The sequence below is a fragment of the Neodiprion fabricii genome, chromosome 7, assembly GCF_021155785.1.
Source record: "Neodiprion fabricii isolate iyNeoFabr1 chromosome 7, iyNeoFabr1.1, whole genome shotgun sequence".
NCBI lineage: Eukaryota > Metazoa > Arthropoda > Insecta > Hymenoptera > Diprionidae > Neodiprion > Neodiprion fabricii.
This window is the reverse complement of record NC_060245.1, coordinates 22546436-22564904: the sequence shown is the minus strand read 5'-3', so window position 1 is coordinate 22564904 and position 18469 is coordinate 22546436. Positions and strand designations below refer to the sequence as shown.

The window sequence follows — 18469 nt, the reverse complement described above, 5'->3', positions numbered from 1 at the left end:
CAGGTGCAGATTGTCAGCCTCCGATTTCGATGCGAAAAAACAGCCGGTGAACGCGATTAAATCGGCGGAAAAATCACCCTCGCAAATCGTCGCGCAGTCTGCGAATAATCGTAAAATGGAAAGAGGTAAAGCTGTGTGTACTTTACGATTGGTGATAACGGTGTTCCGTCTTTGCGTTCGCTTCGGCCCGGTTTATCAATTTGCACTGTGTTCACCGGCACCGCGTTCCGTGATTTAATAGCTGTAGCGATGATATTTTTTTTTACCCGCGAATTAATTGGACTCGTTAACGAGTGTCGTCGAGCGTTCTTGGAGGCCTGGTTAAGGATGTATTGGACGTACATTCTCAGCCAAAAGTTAGCCTCGTCGACAATATTGAATACTTTGCGATAAGATAAAAATCGGAAAAAATCGACCACAATAAAGACGATAAAGTTATCACTTGTCAATAAATTGTTTAATGAATTATCAGGGAATGTTTTCTTTTCGTTGAATGTACGAGCCGGTTGTATTAATTTCTAACATTATTGTAAACAATCAAAGTGACGCAAAGTTAAAAAATCTCGAACCTCTGCAGTTAAACCTTAAGGAACAATCATGTTCGAATCGTAAACCACTTCTGTCTTAACCAGAAAGCGCCCTGGTCGGTATGATCGGTAAGCAGTTGTATCTAGCGGAAAGTCAGATGCAGAAAATGCATCTGTTGATGTCGAAGGCCGACGAGCAGCTGAAAGAGAAGGATCAAGAAATCGGCCGCCTCAAGCGCAAGGTATGATACATAATAGGTGCGACGGTGTTGCTCGTTGGACTCGTATTGTTGAATTTGAGTATCGAAACCTCTTCGTGGTCCGCAAGGTCAGGGAATGGGAAGCTAAGTTCAGGCACCAAGAGTCCGTCCATAGAAAGGAGTTGCAGCGGGAACGGAAACAGGTCGAAGACTCCGAGTACCTTTACAAACGATGCCTCGTGCTTGAGCACAAGATCTACGAAATGGAGGTTCGCAAACAGTCCTCAATGGAAACATTCCAAGGATTATACCGCTGTCTTATCCTTGCAGAAGTTCCTCGGGGACTACGGTTTGATGTGGATCGGCGATTCGGAGAGCGGTTCCGATTCACCCAGGGCAAAATCGATGTGAGTGCTGATCCTTTCTGGTCCTGTAAATTATGGAGGGTAGAAGGGGTGAGGAGGACCATCTCCGTGTGTAGAAAGTGTCCGTAAATCAGAGGGACGAATTAGGATGGCGTTGTTGCAACGAAAGATCCACAAAGCGCCGATCGGATTGTTTCCTTAACTGCTTATCAGCGCCGATCTGGCGACTTCAACTTGAACCATTATTTCGCGATTCTTGGCGGACACTTTCCCGGTCAAAAACCCCTACGAGATACTTCGCCTTACCTCAACCCTGCATGGTGTAATTGAACCGTTTAAAGGAACTGATCGGCTCGTTTGTGCTTCAGAAACTACTTGGAGACCTGCTACCACCAGCTGATCGCAAACATCGAAGAGTTGAACTTGGCGGCGGGTAAAGGGGAGGTTCATGTGCAGCGAGAAAAGGGTGGAAGCCGAGCATCGTTCAAGGTGAATACGTCTTGAGACATGGTCGACGGTACCTGATGGTGTAAAAAAACGAAAGGTAAATACGTCCAAGTCTACAAACGTTTCCTCATCCGTTACGCTTTTCCAAAGACGTCCTCCTGCATGTCGCTCAAGTTTTACAAGAACGGTCTCGTCGTTCAAAACGGGCATTTAAGACCGTACGAAGACGTCGCTACGGCTTCGTTCATCCGCGATATTCTCGACGGCTACTTTCCCTCCGAACTTCAGCAAGCCTATCCAAACGGAGTTCCGTTCAAGGTGAAATATCCATTTATGCCTATGCCGAGAAATCGCTGATTTAAAGCCGCGAGGAATATTCTACAGGTCGAGGACCATAGAACGGAAACCTTCCAAGGTGTGGGATGCGGGTTTCCGGGCCACGGGCATCGGTTGGGAAAAGTTCATCCCGGTGGGAATGGAATGGCCCTTAAACAGGGAACAGCGCCGATCGGAAGAATCCAACGGCAGAATTACTGCAGTCTGAAACCAAGCGTTCCGCCACTTTTGACCATGAGCGCAAAGTAGGCGATAGTTGTGGATGATTGTAGATGCATGTAATGTAACAAACGACTTGACGTTATTTTCCGCGGTCATTGACCGCGGTTGCAGATCAATCAAGTCCAAGAGTTTTACCGAACCGCCTTCACCACCCGACATACTGCAGCTGAGGTCCCAAATTCTAGCCTCTCATAACAACAATTGTTCCGACTCTCACATCCAGTCACACATTAACGCCGAGCTTGGGCTAAGCTCGCGGAGTGAAAAGGTATTTTCTACCTCTGACGGTGTTCTTAAGGGGTTGTACTCAGTCAGGAGGCCCAAAGTAAGCGAGTTTTCAAGGATTTTTCACGACGAGATATTTCAGTTTATTGATATAACAATTTATAAAGATATTGGGGTAATGTTGAACTTTATTCTGATACTTTTTATTTGTAAAAGTACTGATTTTTGAGCTGCTAAAATTTGAGACCGATCGGTTGAACCGTTTACGCGAAATCTTGCTCACCGACTTTGAAAACATAGTTTCGAGAAAAACGCGTTCAAAGTTTCAAACGCTCCGGGGAGTCTTTGCAAATGTGCGCCTAACTTCGAGAATACTTGTCGGATGGACATGAAACTTTCTGTGCATATGCTCGAATATACATGTAGGTACATAAGAAAATTGAAATGAAAAAAAAACGATTTTCCAAAATCCTGATCGGGTAGAACCCCTTAATTCGGAAGACAAGCGAAATTAAGACTTTGAATAACGTCGATGATCCGCAGAAGCGTGACATGGCGACAAAAGACGCCGAGTACCACATTTCGTTGCGAGAAAGAGGGCTCAAGTTCGAGAACCGCTTTGGTTTCGGATCTCCGAGACTCGCAAGCGGAAGTAGAACCAGTCATCACAGTTCGACAGACCGATCCACCGACCGGATGTCACCGAGGTAATTAATCCGATTGTTATCCGACGTGATTAGGTGATTCCTTTCATTCTCCCGTCCTTCAGTCGCCTCGAAAGCTCTCGCAGCTACGACGGAAGGTCGCGTTCAAGGTCGTCAAGTTTGCCTGGGAAACGACCGAGGCTTTCCTCGCTATCGAACCTCAGGACTACGTCCGGGAGTCAGAACGCGTCAGCTTCGAAGGTGTTCGATTACGCGAGCCTCGGCAACGGCGTCAGGAAACCTCGAGCAACCAAGTCCGCAACACTGGAGAGAAAAGGCTTGGTAAAGTCGATAGCGAGCTTTATAATTTGCTGAATTTGCTGTTGTCTTTGCTTCGCATATCTCGCAGGCCCCGCTGCTTCACCAGGTAAACGAACCGACTGGAAAACCCGACGAAATGAGACTGAAGATCAGGTCTTTGAACGGAAGCACTTTCTACCTTGTCCATTTGTGCCCCGACGATACTGTCGCCAGGCTTTACCAACTCCTTGACACTTGTCATGCCAAAACTCGGCTGCGAGGATACAAAGTCGTCGTAAGCGGGTGAGAATCGGACGTTTATAGTTAGATTAGTGAAGGAAATGAGCCTTGATGTTCATAAGGAAGGTGTCCCAGGTCGATATCCCCGATTTGATTTCATTTGTAACATGTTGTAGTAGGCTAAAAACTAAGCGACACGTATTTTTTCTTTTTTTTTTTTTTCTTTAACCGACATTAAACACTTCAAAGGGGCGAAACCATTCTCCAAATAAAAAATCAAAGTTCAATAATTTTCGCGTATAATGTCTTCAGGTACGCGCCTAAGAGATTGGAACAGCTTGGTGTTTCTCTGAGGGAATACGGTATTCTGAGGGACAGCGTTCTCCACGTTGTAAACGACTCGACAATGTGATTGCAGCAATCGATACCGATGGAAATGACATATGAAAACAGAAATATGATATCCATACACCGTAATTACGTAACGCGATTACAATGAGCATAAACACGATCACCGGCACAGGTTTAAATGCGATATTATCGATATTGCAAACTTATACTTTTTGTACAGCTCTTTAGACGTGAGAAGAAAAATAAACGCGTATATATATATGTATATGTTTGTGCTGTCAATATGCAATAATTGCATTCATTCGGTCATTTTGTGGGACTTGTTTTAGGTATTCTCTTTTTTCTCTCGTGTTACTCGGCATGACGCTATCGCCTTTTCATCACAGATTTGTGTATGGTTGTCGCAATGGGGTTTTTTTTTTTTTCTTACGCTTCTCATATTTCAAGCTCCAAGATCACTCAAGGCAATCTTAAGATTTAAGATTAGCCGTTTTGCATTAACGGGACTCCTCGGGGTTTCGCTTACTGGTTTGATGAATGCGAAATAGAAATTTAGGTCGTGGTCAAAGGGTTCAGAGCCAAGGCTAACTTCTTCTTGACGAGGCGGGTTCAACGGCTTCTTGTGCCGATGGATCAAGTCACATGTGGCGTATGCTAATATAGAAACTAATTTAAACATCTGCCAATCCAATTAAATTGATCTTTATTTCATATAAACATACAACCACCTCCCCTGAACTCGTTAATAAATGTTAATTCATTCGCATCGGTAAACAGGTTCTATCAATCTTATACCTTTTTAGTGAAGCAATTTGGCATTTGTAATTAATTTTGTTCGTTAAACGTATTTAATCATGTTCTTCATTTTTTCTTTTTTTTTCATCTTGATTCATTTGAATGATCTGTCGGTTAAAAATTGAAGAATTTAAAAATTGCTCCACATTGTATACAACTTGGTAATTTTATTACGAGACACGTTCGTTTCTTATATTACACCCAGATCGTAGAAGGAGAGAACCGGTAAAATAAACATGTCACGCCTCTTTATTGTATCATCTTTTGCAGATGCGAATTTTCAACGAGCTAAACGGCGCAAATTTACTCTGTTTTGTTTTTTTTACTCGATTCAAATCATAAATTTGAAGCGCACCACCACCATTCGTTGTCGGTGATCACGGTATATGCTTTACCAAAAATCGTGTTAGAAACTTCATTTGATAAGTCAGAAGACTTCATTACCTACCACAGAGACTGCCACGATCGAATTTTCATTTCTGTTGTTTGTTAGTGATTCGTTACGCTAGGTTAGATTAGGTTAGGTTAAGTTAGGTTAGATTCATTCGTACATCATACGATGTTATTATTCGCTATGGATTCAAATCCGGTAATAACCAGGAGTTCTATAAATTGAAAGTGTTGCCAGAATAATCGTAGAGAAGAAAATGGACCACGAAGAGGAGTTTCTCAGTAATTTTTTTACCCAAGTATCGCAGCTCTGTGTTGACAAGGCGAAAGAATCTGTGGTAGGAACATTTTTGTTACTTCTGACGATCCGCTTTACTTTGGCATTTCTTCCAAAAACAACAAATAAGAACTTTGCTAGCTAGAAAAATCCGGCCGATACGCCGTTCAACAAGCATGTTCGGATCTGTAAAACCAGTTTCGTTTACTTTTTACAGGAAAAGGAGAAGGAATTATGTCGTACCATGCAAACGGGTCCTTGGGGATTGCTGTTGACGGATCTGCCACAAATTGCAGTCGCAGAGCGATCTTACGCGGACTTGGGCTTTCTGCATACTAAGAATAAGGGCTTTCTGAGAAAGGATGTACGTTTGTATTGGAAATATACTACTCGGATGCTTTTAAATTGAACTGGGTAGAAAATTGCTGAATTTAAAATTAACCGTCGACGTTTTTGTTTCCATTGCATAGAATTCCTTGCGCACAATATACGAGTCGTCCAGATCAGACCTCAAGAAGGTGGAAGATGCAAGTCGTGGATTCAATGCGATCGGAGCAACTGTTGCAGAGGTCTCGGGTCAGCTCTGCCAATTTCTTACGGCGAGAATGCAGCTGATAGATTTGTAAGTGATGAAAGATAAAGCGTTAAGTTTAAAGCTGCTCAGGGTACTCGATACACTTGAATCGGTACTTTTCTAATTAATTCTGTACACAGTAATCGCATATTGAATATTAATAACATTTGTCTACTCGCGAGCTAAGAGAATTTCTTTTAAATCAGCCCCAAAAAAAAAAACTTTAAATTATAAGCAATAGCTGAGATGTGAATTTTTCATTTCAAAAATTTCAATCTACTTTGGCTCATTTTGGTCAGTCAACAATTTTCCACAACTACACCAGGGTACAATTTTTTATAATGTTTTTTTGTCCAATATTCAATGTTTTAAGATCAAATGAACATTTATTTGTATCAACAAATAGCAGTATTCGACTGAGCATTGGAAAAAAATTAATTTTTATGATGAAATTGTAGAAAATAGTTGACTAAACAAAATAAGCTAAGGTAGAGTGCAATCTATCGAATCCGATGGATGTTTCTTGATTTTAAAACATTTTTAACTGAACAATTCTTATCCAAGCTATTGCTCATAATAATGTTTTTTTCCGTGAGATTCGAAGGAAGTTCTCTCACTTCATGAGTAGATAAATGGTATTGATATTCAACGTATAATTATCGGGTATGGAATTAATTAGAATAGCACTGATTGAAGCATATGAACTACCTTAAGTTTATCGTTATGAACATTCGACCACATTTTAAAGCTACGAGAAGATGTACAGCATGGGAACAAGCAGAAGTGTCAAATATCAAGAGCTGCTCCAGGTTATAACTGGAATTGTGGACGTGCATTCGCTCTCTTGTTCACACTTGGCGCTCATCGCTATCAAAACCGCTCTGACGTAAGCATAAAGATATCCCGGTCTCAGGTTGAAAACAAAATTTATATACATGTCTTCTCCACAGTCTAGAGTGTGAAATACTAGTCGAACTACTCAACGCACAAATCGAAATTCAGAACTGGCGGTTTTTGCCTGCCCTTATGGCTCTGTACGGCGCCCAAACTCGAATGTCTGCATGGGAAAGAACCTTGCAGAGTAAAGAGGTCGGTGAGTTGGTGTAATAGCAAACACTTTTCGCCGCCAAAACTTTTCGAAACTTTGCATGACTCTGTCTCCTTTGCAGTCGTGGAAGTTGGGATTCGGGTCAACTTTTCTGAAAACTAATCCACAGCCGGCGTTATATCAATGGCTTGTAAAATTGAAGAACAGCATACTGGCTAAATGCTCTCTCTATTTTCACGCTACGCTTAGTCAACAGGCTAGTACAGGTGAAATGAGAAGTATCATGAGCAAACAGAGCTGTGACTATTATCACAAGTGAGTGGAAAAACCGTAGACAGTTATCGAAATTCCACGGAAACCGTAATAGTTTCGATCACCCATACTTTATACTTCAGAATACAAACATTCCAAAGAAAATATGATCTCATCGCTGTCCTGATAGTCTTTCATGCCACAGGGGCAGACAGCCCTGGTCCAGGATACACGCACCCTAAGCGAGAAGTCGATACGTCCGAAGAATTTTCCATCATGGTCAGCTGTCCGAGTGTGAGTAGTCGTCCGTCATATTGGAAAGTTATTAAGAAAAGATTTGTCTTTCGTTCTAGTAGTTGGAACAAATTAGAGCCAGACAAAAACAACTTGAACAAAATTTGCACAGTTTTGCGGCGTATCGATAGTTTCTTGAAAAATTTAATCTCAGGTCTACATGCAAATGCCCTGCCAGCATTGGAACAGCATCACCAAAGCAATGAAGGAGCGACACCCGGATCTCTTGAGCATGGACAAGATTATATACACGAAAAGTTTGAAGGTAATATTTGAGTCAAGAAGGAACATAGATAATCGATTTTCGATTAAACAGATTATTTTTTCCCGATTAATCGAGTGTAATCGATTATTATCTTTCAAACTCGATTATTTTTCCTTACAATCGGTTTTTGATTTTTACTCCCACGACCGAAGCAATGCATAATCAATTCATGTGATTAGATAATCGATTATTATCATTGTCTTACTTACTAAGTATACCTATTTTATATAATTAGCGGAAGATGACAGAATATTTGAACCGAAAATTGAAAAATATTTTGAATGAAACTATAAATTATCAAAAAACTTTTCCGCTATTAAGACTAAATGCTAAAATTTACGAAATTTTGGTTTCATATGCACCGTTTCAAAAAAATATAAAATAATCTATTAATTTTTACCGATTCAATCGAGTCGTGTTCGATGCATCGATTATTTTAGCTTAGTGGCCATCGCTGATTCGAGTGATTTTCCTGAACGGATTTCTACAGAAATAATTTACTTTCAATTAGGAGCTCTGCACCTATGCAATGAACAACATAGATCCACGAACGACACTTGTGGTTGTTTTCGATACCAGCAAACAACGTGACAAGGAATCCCACGTAGCGACTTTCATGCAGGAAATATGCGTTCAACTCAGATGCAGCAAAATTTACGAAAGCCTGAAGCTGTCGAAGTGAAAAATAAGCAGAGATATTCTCGAAGGTGAATTGAACTATTTACATAATTCAAACTGTGCCATGAAACACACTGTGTGTACATACAAAAGTAGACGGTATATGTGGCTGCGTTGTATGTCATCGATAAAACCGGTCGACGACGAATCTTGAGTCTGAATTCTAAAGGTCAAATTTTGATTTTCCTGGTACAATATCCATTTTAATATTTACACTAATGGAAACACGTGTTTGCTTCCGAGGTAAGTGAAATTGATATACATATGCTAAAGTACATCTTTATTAGGTTCAAAATAATAAACCCACCATTCGTACCCTGTACGATAAATAGGTCTGGAGATACGAGAGTTTGAAGATCACCGTGCACAAATGTTTGCCGTATTTTTGAAATTTCCGATTTCGTGTAACTCCGAAACTATTGAAAGTAAAATTCGAATGAAATTTGGGGAATTCAATCGAGACAAAGACAGCATATTCACAAAGTTTTATAAAATTCGGAAATATCGATGTGAATTTTACCCCAAAAGTGTCCGTGTTGACTTGGAATGTTTCATGTAGTATTCGGGCTTTACACAACTTGGAATTATTCCTTAATTTATTGTAAGTGATAGCTTGACTGATATCTGAAAAATTCCTTCCCGAGTTTTAATACATAGTTAATGTTCCACGTGTAGCACAATTCAAGAGTCAAAATACGATAAATAATTCTGCAACTTATCGAACAAATTTTATATCTTTTACTGACTAATGTGTCATTTTTCTTGACGGTTAATTTTATTCTTTACTAAATCAAATCGTCTAGTTTCACCATCTTGTAGAATTTTGTATATTATAAGGCTGGCGGACTCGGGTTCTTGTTTCAAATATTATTCGGTGCGTTTTTTATTCTCCGTGAGAATTCAAATGTCAAAAAAGTTACTAGTTATTGCGATAAAGTACGGGATGATGATAAACTATACAATGTCGGAGTATGTCAAAATAAGCAAATTAGACGCGATTTGCCGCGATACCGTGTGACCGTAAACCGCATTTTCTCTGCGAAATTTCGATACCAAAGTACAACGATTAGTCGCGATAGATCCTTACGATCTGATACCACATTGCAGAGTGTCGAAAGAATTTCATTTATCAAGCTTTAAATTGGAGAAGTGAAAAAGTCGTACTACAGCCACGGAACGCTAGTCATCAATCGAATAATTAATTTCTCAAATTGGAAACTGAAAAGTCAGTATAATCGCTCTCGACGCAGGGAAGTGGTGAGTGTAAACGGCGGATGCGGCGAGTCACAGTGGCAAAAGTCGACCTGGTCGGCCATCCGGTCAACATAAGAGTTCTACGCGTCCGACCGACGCGATTGTTTCCACTGTCCGCCGTCCCGCCGCATTGACTCGTTCTACTTGCCGCCACGCGCGTAATTCCGTTGCATCTGCGGCGGAAAAGGATAGCGGACCGGAAGCGTTAACCGCCGATAACAAATTCCCATCACGTTTAAGTTATTGACGTCATTATAACGACGAGTGTTGAAAGGAACCGTTGTTTCGCAAATTTAAAACCGTCCGAACTGCGGTAAATCGTGTAAAGCAGGGCATCGTAATATTTTGGAAATTTAGCATCTTCGAAGTCATTGTAAAATCCAAAAATATTGCATTTTTTTCCCAATGTCTCGATAACGTTACGACAACTTTACTGACTGTAACCTCGTGAATTCCCCCGATTGACGGCATCGAATGCGAGAGAAAAAAGGTGATAAAACTACCAGAACACGAGGAATTTGAAATGTTTGAAGTGTGTCTTTAAAGCCAATCTACGGTTGAATCTACGTTCAGTTTAAAAAAAAATTGTTTAAAACACTCAAGCTTGACTGCGGAACACATCTTATTATGTTGGTAAAAAAAATAAAATAAAAATCACATTAACCTGTAACTTTTTACCAAAATATCCATGTCACCTGTTCGATTCTGATGAAAAATAGGTCATTTCATTCGTAAGTACATTCTCTAATGTGTGAATTTTATCGCTGAATTGGATAAAATAGATCGCGAGAATTGCAGATCTCTGATGAAACGTACAATCCGTCTCAATTCACCCGATTACGCGAACTTTTTGATTATATTTTAAAAGACCTCTGTTTTTCTGACGAAGTTCATTGGACACAATTTCGACCCAACTGCACGTTTCGTAAACCTTGAAGACTAGACCAAAACAGGGCTTCGGGAAACATCAACGCTTCGTCTATTGTTTCGACGTTAGTCGGACTCCGGTGGAGATTTCTGATTATGAACCGAAGCAAGTTTGAGAACGATTAAAATTATATCTGTGCTACTGATTGATTTGTATAGTTGAATTTATATTACTTCAATATCTCGGTTAATCTTTTTATCTCTCAGTGTATCAATTGAATAAAATGGATTAATAAGATTCGGTTACTTGATTCGCTTATTACAAAGGCCGTTACCGGCGAGAGTAAGATGAATGAGAGCTGTATAGCAAAAAAAAAAAAATAGATGAGAACCGAATAAGTGTAAACACGACATGACCTACGCGCTCAGCGTTGTGTTCGGCTAGCCGGAAGAGCTGAGAGAATCCAGTCAGTATTGCTCCGAACTGCGCGCTAGCAAGGTGTAAATATTATCGGATAATTATGGGTCTAGGCGTAAATACGCATATAGTGTGGTATTGTGAGAGTGACATTCGTGGCATAATAATCTTCAAGCACTCGTATCTTTGAACCTTTTGATCGTAAAGGGTATCGTTAATAAAAAAGCTCATTTTTAAGCTAATGAAACGTCCCTTTAAGACATGGATATGAATTTCACTTTCCTCGAAACAGAATGTCTCTTTTCATTTATATAAATATTCGAATTGATTCTTTAACATGATCTATATCGCATCGCAAATGTGAAAGGTAATTGGATTCCGAACACGTTACCTCAAAGTTGTGTGAAAATTCGTGGTGCGATACTGTATGTATTTATAATTCATATTTGTTACGGTGAACGTCCCGACAAAATCTCTGTTGAAGAACTGTTAGTTAGTAAATCGTTGGTAAAAATTTGTAACCAATAATCTCGATTTTGAAATATTTACCAGCGTTACGTTTTTGGTCACGAATCTTTACTAACAATTCACTAACTAACAGTATTTGAACAAATCGATTTTGTTAAGATCGTGAAGTGTTGACTTAACGACTCGAAGTTGCATGACGAACATTCAAACCCCTGAGTGAATAATATTCGAAAATCGGATTTTACCTTGTTGAGAAATGTTAAGTGTCCACGAGTATATGGAAGAAAAGTATGTTGACATCCTGCAGGCTTCAATGGCAGGTAAGCCTCGCGTACTATTTCTTTATTTCTTATTTTCGTAACATTTTTACGTTTATTCTCAATAATAATATAATACATCGCACTTATTTAACGCTTTTGAATAATTATTCCAATCTCGACATTTACTCGAATTCCTGAAATTATTGTGTATTCTTCAATCAATAAGTCTTCTTTGATCTCTCTTATCTGTAACTAAAAAAATACACACTAACACAACACTAACATCACATGATTATCCAAGCTGTTTTATCGGTTGCCGTGCAAATTATGCGTGCCTTTTGCGCGTGGACTTGATTCCCCGCGTGTCCGAGATTAATCGTAAGCTCACTCGCTATCCAGTGACTTTTTCCTGGAGCAAACGGGCTCTAAAATCAGTGTATGGATCGACCATCGCCGGTTAATTCTTACCTTTTAAAGTTAAGAATCGAATTGCAATTCCACCGTAGAATATTTTCCACAGACTGCTCGGTGATAATCACGGTTAAAAAACTGACGACTGATTATCGCGCATTTCGTTTTTCGTCTGTCATGGCCACGACCTTCTTTGATATACACGATAACACGGGTTTCAAGTGTGAGAGGAGAATACTGAGGAAAGAAAGAAGGAAAAAAAAATCGGTGAAAAGTGACTAATAAGTGATAAAATTGGCAAACGAACAGCGCTACGGAAGAAAAAACACCCGTGTTGTTAACCCTGCATAACCACTCCTCGAGTATTCGACGTAATCGAAAAAATACTCGATCCAGTGCAGGAAACATTAGACGCAATATATTATGGAAAGCAGGATGAAATCGAGAAAATTAATGCGAAATCGTACATCACGGGCATCGGTATCCGGCACCAGACACAAACAGTGCAAAAAGAAGCAAGTTGTAAAGCCGCGGAAGTGCGTCTGTCTTCCGTCGAATTACGCCCTCGTCGAATTCCCCGTCGTTTGGTCGGAGCTCAGGTCTGTCCCATCGTTTTGAAAAAGCATAAAAGAAAAAAAACCACAAACGAAAATTCGCCATAATTTTTTCAGAGCAAATCAGCAGCTCTGCGACGGCGCGATAAGATGCGCAAGAGATCAGCTATTTCCGGTCCATCGTGCCATTCTATCGGCGGTTAGCCCGTACTTCAAAGCATTATTTACAAACAGTCTGAAGGGTGGTAGAAGCGACACGACCGAGGTTGTGATAAGCTGCGTACCTGGCGAAATATTCGGACTAATTCTCGATTACGCTTATACGGGCACGTGTACAGTCACGGCCGAAAATGTTGAGCAGCTTCTGCCGCTTGCCGATCAATTCGAGGTTCTCGGAGTTATACAGCTCTGCTGTTTGTTTCTGCTCCAGGAACTCAGACCGGAAAATTGTTTGGGTAATGTTTCCTTTTCTTCTGTTTCACCCGCTCGTACGGCTATGAGATTTTTTTCAAAGCCCGTTGTAGGACGAGACGATATTACCGTGTATGTATAGTAGGGTGGTTCTTAAAAAGGACATTTATTAAATTTCGACCGGTTCGCCCGCCGAATTGGTTTCACGTCATTCGAAATTAATTCCCTAATTTTTGACTTCTTTGGAGCCGATCCGGGAGGCGAGTTGGTCAAAATTCAAAAACGACCTTTTTAAGGACCACCCTAATGTGTAGGGATTTTCAAATTCGCTCGGCATTATTTTTGCCGCGACTTGGAGGAAAAGGGCCGTAAATACATACGGCATCACTTCAAACAAATACTCCAAGAGAGCTCCGAGTTCAAGGATCTTTCCTGCGAGGAACTAGAGGCCATACTCCAGGACGACGAGCTCAACGTCAGAAACGAGGAGCTCGTATTCGAGGCGATAAAAAACTGGGTCGAGTCGAAACCGGATGAGAGAAGGTCCGCGATACCGGGACTCTTCAAATGCATTAGATTCGGACTCATGAGTTTCAAATATTTCAACACCAACATCATGAGATGGAGATTCGTCGAAGAGGACAAAGTACGTGACCGGCAATCGTTCTTCTTCTCAATTATTCATGTAACAGACTCTCTTCGTCTTGTGTAACTACGTGGTTAATGGTTCACTCTTCTCCCGAATATCATTATCAAGGAATGTCAGCAGTCACTCTTTCCCGCGAGCGTATTTCTCGCCGAACAAGACTCTCGGCAGGGGGGAGAAGCCGATTTAAAAAATCCTCTAGCTCGCCCCCGAATACCTTACGAAATTCTTTTCGCCATTGGCGGTTGGAGCGCCGGCTCACCGACCAGTTTTGTCGAAACTTATGACACGAGGTAAGTAGGTAGGTACACCTATGCATTCACATGTCTCGCCTATCTTATACCTGACATCCTCAACGTTCATCTTTTTTTTTAATAACAAATTGTATTTCGATTCTCAACGATCTTCGAGAATTAGTGAAACCGTTTGAAAGAGCGAGGCTGAAAATCGTGATTCCGCAATTTTAGAAATCTCTGAAATGCGCTAAACCGCAATAAAGCAAAACGTATTCATATTTTGAAAAACTCGATTACTTTAAAGTCGTTATAAAATTGCCAAGTAGTGAATTTTTCCCCGAACGTTACGTTTCGTGAACGTTAGTAACTTCAGCCTCGTTTGAAAGAAGAAGAGACCGGAGTTCAACTGCATTTTTAAATCGGTCGAGTTTTAATCTAGAATATAAACGAAAAGCTAGATATCGCCGCTTGTTTCGTTACATAACTTGTGCAGAAAAGTAAAGATTCGATATTTTGACAACAGGGCCGACAGATGGTTCCTCTCCGTGAACACTGACGTAACACCGCGAGCTTACCACGGTCTTTGTACGTTGAACAACGTGATATATATGATCGGGGGTTTCGACGGTAACGAGCATTTCAACACCGTGCGGTGTTACGACCCGGTAACAAAGGAGTGGAGAGAACGAGCCTGCATGTATCACGCACGATGTTACGTCAGCGTATGCACACACGGTGAGACCGGAAGCCTCGGTAGACGAAGCTAAATTCCTTCGTTCAAAAATCAGCGATTATTATATTGGGATTCAGGCGCACCAGCATCCGATGACGGAAAAAATCCTTTTCCCAACCGAGTGCGCAAAATTCGATTTTGCGTAGCGAAATGAATGCGCAAAATAGTAAATTTCCGCACTAGTGTGGGAATGTGCTAGTTAGAAATCGAATTTTGCGGTCTCCGTTGGGAAAGTCTGAATAACGGTAATGTTCGTATAGCAGGTGCAACACGTGCGCATAAGTGTATGTAGCGATACTCGAGTGACAGACTCGACTAGCAAGCGAATCACCAAAAAAATAAAAAATTGGAACCCGATACTTACAGGGGGAAAGATATACGCCTTGGGAGGCTACAACGGTAGGACACGAATGAGTTCCGGTGAACGTTACGAACCGCATAGAAATCAGTGGGAAATGATACCATCGATGCATCGTCAGCGTTCCGACGCAAGCGCTGCTGCACTTCAAGACAAAATTTATATCGTTGGTGGATTTAACGGACAGGAAGTCCTGAGCTCAGCTGAAGTATTCGACGTCGAGACCAGCCAATGGAGCTTCATTCATTCCATGACAAGTCCTCGTTCCGGTGTTTCCCTCGTCGCTTTTCGCGATAATCTTTACGCCCTCGGTGGATTCAACGGATTCACGCGTCTTAGTTCAGGTCGATATTACTCGTCATTTTCGTCATGTTATGAGATTGGGTTGAGGTGTGTAACGAGCCGTTTGCGTCATAATTTTGCAATATATCCCGAACCTGACCATGATGAATTCTAAACTACCGAGAAACACTGGAGATATTTCTGATATTCTGATAAACGTGTGGTTGTTGTGCTCCTGGCAGGCGAACGATACAATCCAAATCATTCGTCAGATTGGCACGAAGTGACGGAGATGTTCAGTCCGCGAAGCAACTTCGCCACGGTTATTCTTGACGACATGATATTCGTCATCGGCGGTTTTAATGGTAAATCATTGCAAGGCTTATCGCGTAAAATCATCATCATCGTCATCATTCGACATTCGCTCCTCGAAGTGTTTTCATGATTTTCATCCCGATGAAAGGATTTGGTGATTTTATAAACATTCGAAATAAGCAAGCAGGTGCCATTTCAGGATCAACGACGATCGCTTACGTCGAGTGTTACGACTCTGAGAGCAACGAATGGTACGACGCTTCGCCAATGAATTTGAATCGAAGTGCTTTGAGCGCCTGCGTGATCGCCGGTCTTGTGAATGCCCGGGAATATTCGTACCTGAGCAAGGCTCGAAACCTAGGACAAGGTCGGCGATTGGATAAAAAATTCGTCGATAGCTTCTTTTTTTTTTTTTTTCGTTTCGTTTAAGGGGTTATTATTATTATAAAAATTTATATACGTATTGGGGTAGCACTGAAATTTTCTATGCATATACTTGAATGTATGTACCATTACGAGAATGAAATTTTGAAAAAAAAACTCGAAGATATAACCCCTTAACTTGAGATAAAAAATCGGAAAAGCTGAGAGTGGATTTTTAACCGTCCTGAGTTTGTTCGCGAAACCAGGTCAGGCGATGGCAAAGAATCCTGTGAAACCTGACCAAGGGGGTGAAGGACCCGGGGAAATGTATCCGGCGGTGCCAGGCGATCAAGAAGCCGGTTTCATGCCCGGTCCTCCAGGGCGCTTGATCATCGACGGAGCAATTGACGGAATAGCGGAAGGTGGCGCTCTAATTCTCGCAGACGATTTGCAGGAGGAGATGCTGCAAGAAGATGATCCTTTGGATCTCGCTCAGGAAGTAGATTAAACCGAACGACTGCCGCGTACATTTCGAACCGTAGTTGCAAGAAAATTGAAAAGAAACGATGAATTTAAAGAAGGGAAACGGAAAAAAAATAAAAACGGGATGGCAAATCGCGCATGTATTAAAATGCAAGGTAGAATCGTGGCGAAAAATTATATATAGTTGATTTGCAAATTTTATCGTGATATATATATATATATATATATATATATATATATATATATATATTAACCTGGTCGGTCATATATTATACATATAAAGGAGAGACGAGAATGATTTTAATACGTCTAGATTTTAAATGTCGAAGTGTTTTAATATAATGATTTAAAAAGAAGAGTTTTTAATTATTGTTGTGGATATAACGTATATAATAATAGGGATTATTAATGAAACGCTTGTGTATTGTTATTATTGAAGTGGAACGACGTGCGATATATCTTATTTGATAAATAAAACATTATCCGCATTCGGAATAATTCTATTTCCAGAAAGATGGAAAAAAAAAAAAAAAACGACAACAACGGAGAACGTAAAAAATGAACCGGGAAAATTTTCAAATCTATATTATTAAATACACATATTGTTATATATATAATTATAGCGCGTCTATCCTGTACGTGTGTATTAAATTTTGTACAGAAATATTGTATAATCATGTAGCTACGCCAAATGAGATATATTTGCTTTGTACATTAAAATCGTCCGATATTTGAATACAATTATTCTTATACAGTGTTTCGGTGTCTGCGCGTGATGGATTGTATTTTTACATACATCGTTTGGAAAGATTGCAATCGACATCTTTAGAATGAATGTATGTTTATACGAGTATAAGGAGAAGGTAATTTTGGCACATTGCCGAGTAACAGTTTGCTTTTTGAATTGTTTTTTTATTTTTATATATTGTTCTGTGTATTCAAATCTTCGTATGATACAATAATAATTGAAAAACGAGGCTCACAAAAAACGTAGATACTAAATAATGCTTTCAAAAATTTCGAAACGTAATATTTTGTATCTTGTGCTGAATCTGTTTCTTTTTTTCGACATAAAAATACGTACGCAATTTACATATTGCGCAATGCTATTAACTGTCGGAAATTGATAGCAAAGCGTTAATTCCGTGAGTTTTTTTTTAAATGAATAATGAATTTTCAATTACATGCAAAAAAAAAAAAAAAAAATCGTGCGACAGCATCAATAAACGTAATACCAATGAATCGGGTAATCGTGATTGGAGAAAGAAACGATGTATCCTCCATTAATTTATTCATTTATTTATTTATTTATTTTTTTTTTTTGTAATTTATTTCCATAATTTTATAAAATGGCCATGGTGCTACTAATAATAATTTTTTTATCCCTTTTTTTTTTTCTAAAACTTTCTTTGACTCCTTTCCGCGTTGTCACTGTAAATTTCCGTGTATGCAGTCACACCACGCTTCTGGGAGGGTAAAACGTTGAAAACCGAGACTACGATATGGAAAGAAAAATATACAGTTGACGAGGGGAATAAGAAAAAAAAAAAAAAAATTGAGCATTTCGTCGCATATTTTATGTCTCACCGTCAGCGCCATCCATCTATTTACTAAAATTCTTAGCTTAACCAAAAATTACAGATATTGATTGCATGTTATCATCATTATCGCATATTGTGTAAAGTAAAGAGTAATGAGCGTCGAAAAACAAAAATATTGTTGGTGGTATAATTTAGCGTTATTTTCTTTTCTTTTATTTCACTTCTCCGCGATATAAGCCCTCGAACTAGCTGTTGCTTAAAAACAATCTTCGTCCATTAACGTTTAACGTTTAATTGTTAAAAATTTCATTTTCACAGTGTCCTCGCCGATTATCGTTATTATACTCCTGGCAGAAAAGACACGCGGTGCGTTGAAAATATGCATCGTATGTACGGTGTAAACATACATATATTTTACACACTCACACACACGCGCTCG

General features: G+C 39.9%; 4 protein-coding genes across 7 annotated transcripts in view; all 4 read left to right on the top strand.

Moving 5' to 3' along the window:
• Positions 1–4: 4 nt before the first annotated feature.
• LOC124186969 lies at positions 5–4241 on the top strand. 2 transcript variants are annotated; one of them, XM_046579157.1, is made up of 12 exons: positions 5–125; positions 578–769; positions 856–996; positions 1058–1134; positions 1461–1581; positions 1690–1857; positions 1924–2120; positions 2209–2365; positions 2866–3029; positions 3092–3308; positions 3376–3569; positions 3819–4241. In XM_046579157.1, the coding sequence occupies exons 2-12, from the start codon at positions 650–652 to the stop codon at positions 3916–3918; spliced, it is 1656 nt and encodes a 551-aa protein (XP_046435113.1). In that variant the 5' UTR covers positions 5–125; positions 578–649; the 3' UTR covers positions 3919–4241. The 2 variants fall into 2 exon arrangements, with proteins under 2 accessions (XP_046435113.1, XP_046435112.1); XM_046579156.1 differs by lacking the exon at positions 5–125 and having other exon boundaries at positions 274–769.
• Positions 4242–5138: 897 nt separating this feature from the next.
• LOC124186133 (KICSTOR subunit 2-like) lies at positions 5139–8852 on the top strand. Of its 3 annotated transcripts, XM_046577562.1 has the most exons (10): positions 5141–5380; positions 5537–5683; positions 5790–5941; positions 6642–6779; positions 6844–6982; positions 7063–7256; positions 7337–7487; positions 7642–7752; positions 8264–8459; positions 8763–8852. In XM_046577562.1, the coding sequence occupies exons 1-9, from the start codon at positions 5300–5302 to the stop codon at positions 8432–8434; spliced, it is 1284 nt and encodes a 427-aa protein (XP_046433518.1). In that variant the 5' UTR covers positions 5141–5299; the 3' UTR covers positions 8435–8459; positions 8763–8852. The 3 variants fall into 3 exon arrangements, with proteins under 3 accessions (XP_046433519.1, XP_046433518.1, XP_046433517.1); XM_046577561.1 differs by lacking the exon at positions 8763–8852 and having other exon boundaries at positions 8264–8591; XM_046577563.1 differs by lacking the exons at positions 8264–8459; positions 8763–8852 and having other exon boundaries at positions 5139–5380; positions 7550–7688.
• Positions 8853–11657: 2805 nt separating this feature from the next.
• LOC124186128 (beta-1,3-glucan-binding protein 1-like) overlaps positions 11658–18469 on the top strand; it is a 34298-nt gene continuing 27486 nt past the window's right edge. Inside the window, exon 1 of the mRNA XM_046577552.1 lies at positions 11658–11757. Within this exon, the coding sequence (XP_046433508.1) occupies positions 11694–11757 (64 nt within the window). The 5' untranslated portion in view covers positions 11658–11693. The remainder of the gene's footprint in view (positions 11758–18469) is intronic.
• LOC124186118 (kelch-like protein 10) lies at positions 12457–16650 on the top strand. The gene is made up of 9 exons (XM_046577531.1): positions 12457–12707; positions 12780–13117; positions 13388–13719; positions 13831–14012; positions 14479–14690; positions 15055–15390; positions 15571–15693; positions 15843–16010; positions 16273–16650. The coding sequence occupies exons 1-9, from the start codon at positions 12532–12534 to the stop codon at positions 16512–16514; spliced, it is 2109 nt and encodes a 702-aa protein (XP_046433487.1). The 5' UTR covers positions 12457–12531; the 3' UTR covers positions 16515–16650.

Excerpts from the sequence above, each read along its gene's own strand:
- LOC124186969 (XM_046579157.1), top strand. The coding sequence starts at position 650 with ATGATCGGTAAGCAGTTGTATCTAGCGGAAAGTCAGATGCAGAAAATG. Across the intron at positions 1,858-1,923 it reads CAAACGGAGTTCCGTTCAAG|GTCGAGGACCATAGAACGGA; the intron begins GTGAAATATCCA and ends AATATTCTACAG. Across the intron at positions 2,366-2,865 it reads TAAGCTCGCGGAGTGAAAAG|AAGCGTGACATGGCGACAAA; the intron begins GTATTTTCTACC and ends GATGATCCGCAG.
- LOC124186133 (XM_046577562.1), top strand. The coding sequence starts at position 5,300 with ATGGACCACGAAGAGGAGTTTCTCAGTAATTTTTTTACCCAAGTATCG. Across the intron at positions 5,942-6,641 it reads AGAATGCAGCTGATAGATTT|CTACGAGAAGATGTACAGCA; the intron begins GTAAGTGATGAA and ends CACATTTTAAAG. Across the intron at positions 6,983-7,062 it reads GAACCTTGCAGAGTAAAGAG|TCGTGGAAGTTGGGATTCGG; the intron begins GTCGGTGAGTTG and ends TCTCCTTTGCAG.
- LOC124186118 (XM_046577531.1), top strand. The coding sequence starts at position 12,532 with ATGGAAAGCAGGATGAAATCGAGAAAATTAATGCGAAATCGTACATCA. Across the intron at positions 13,118-13,387 it reads CAGACCGGAAAATTGTTTGG|GGATTTTCAAATTCGCTCGG; the intron begins GTAATGTTTCCT and ends CCTAATGTGTAG. Across the intron at positions 14,691-15,054 it reads CGTCAGCGTATGCACACACG|GGGGAAAGATATACGCCTTG; the intron begins GTGAGACCGGAA and ends CGATACTTACAG.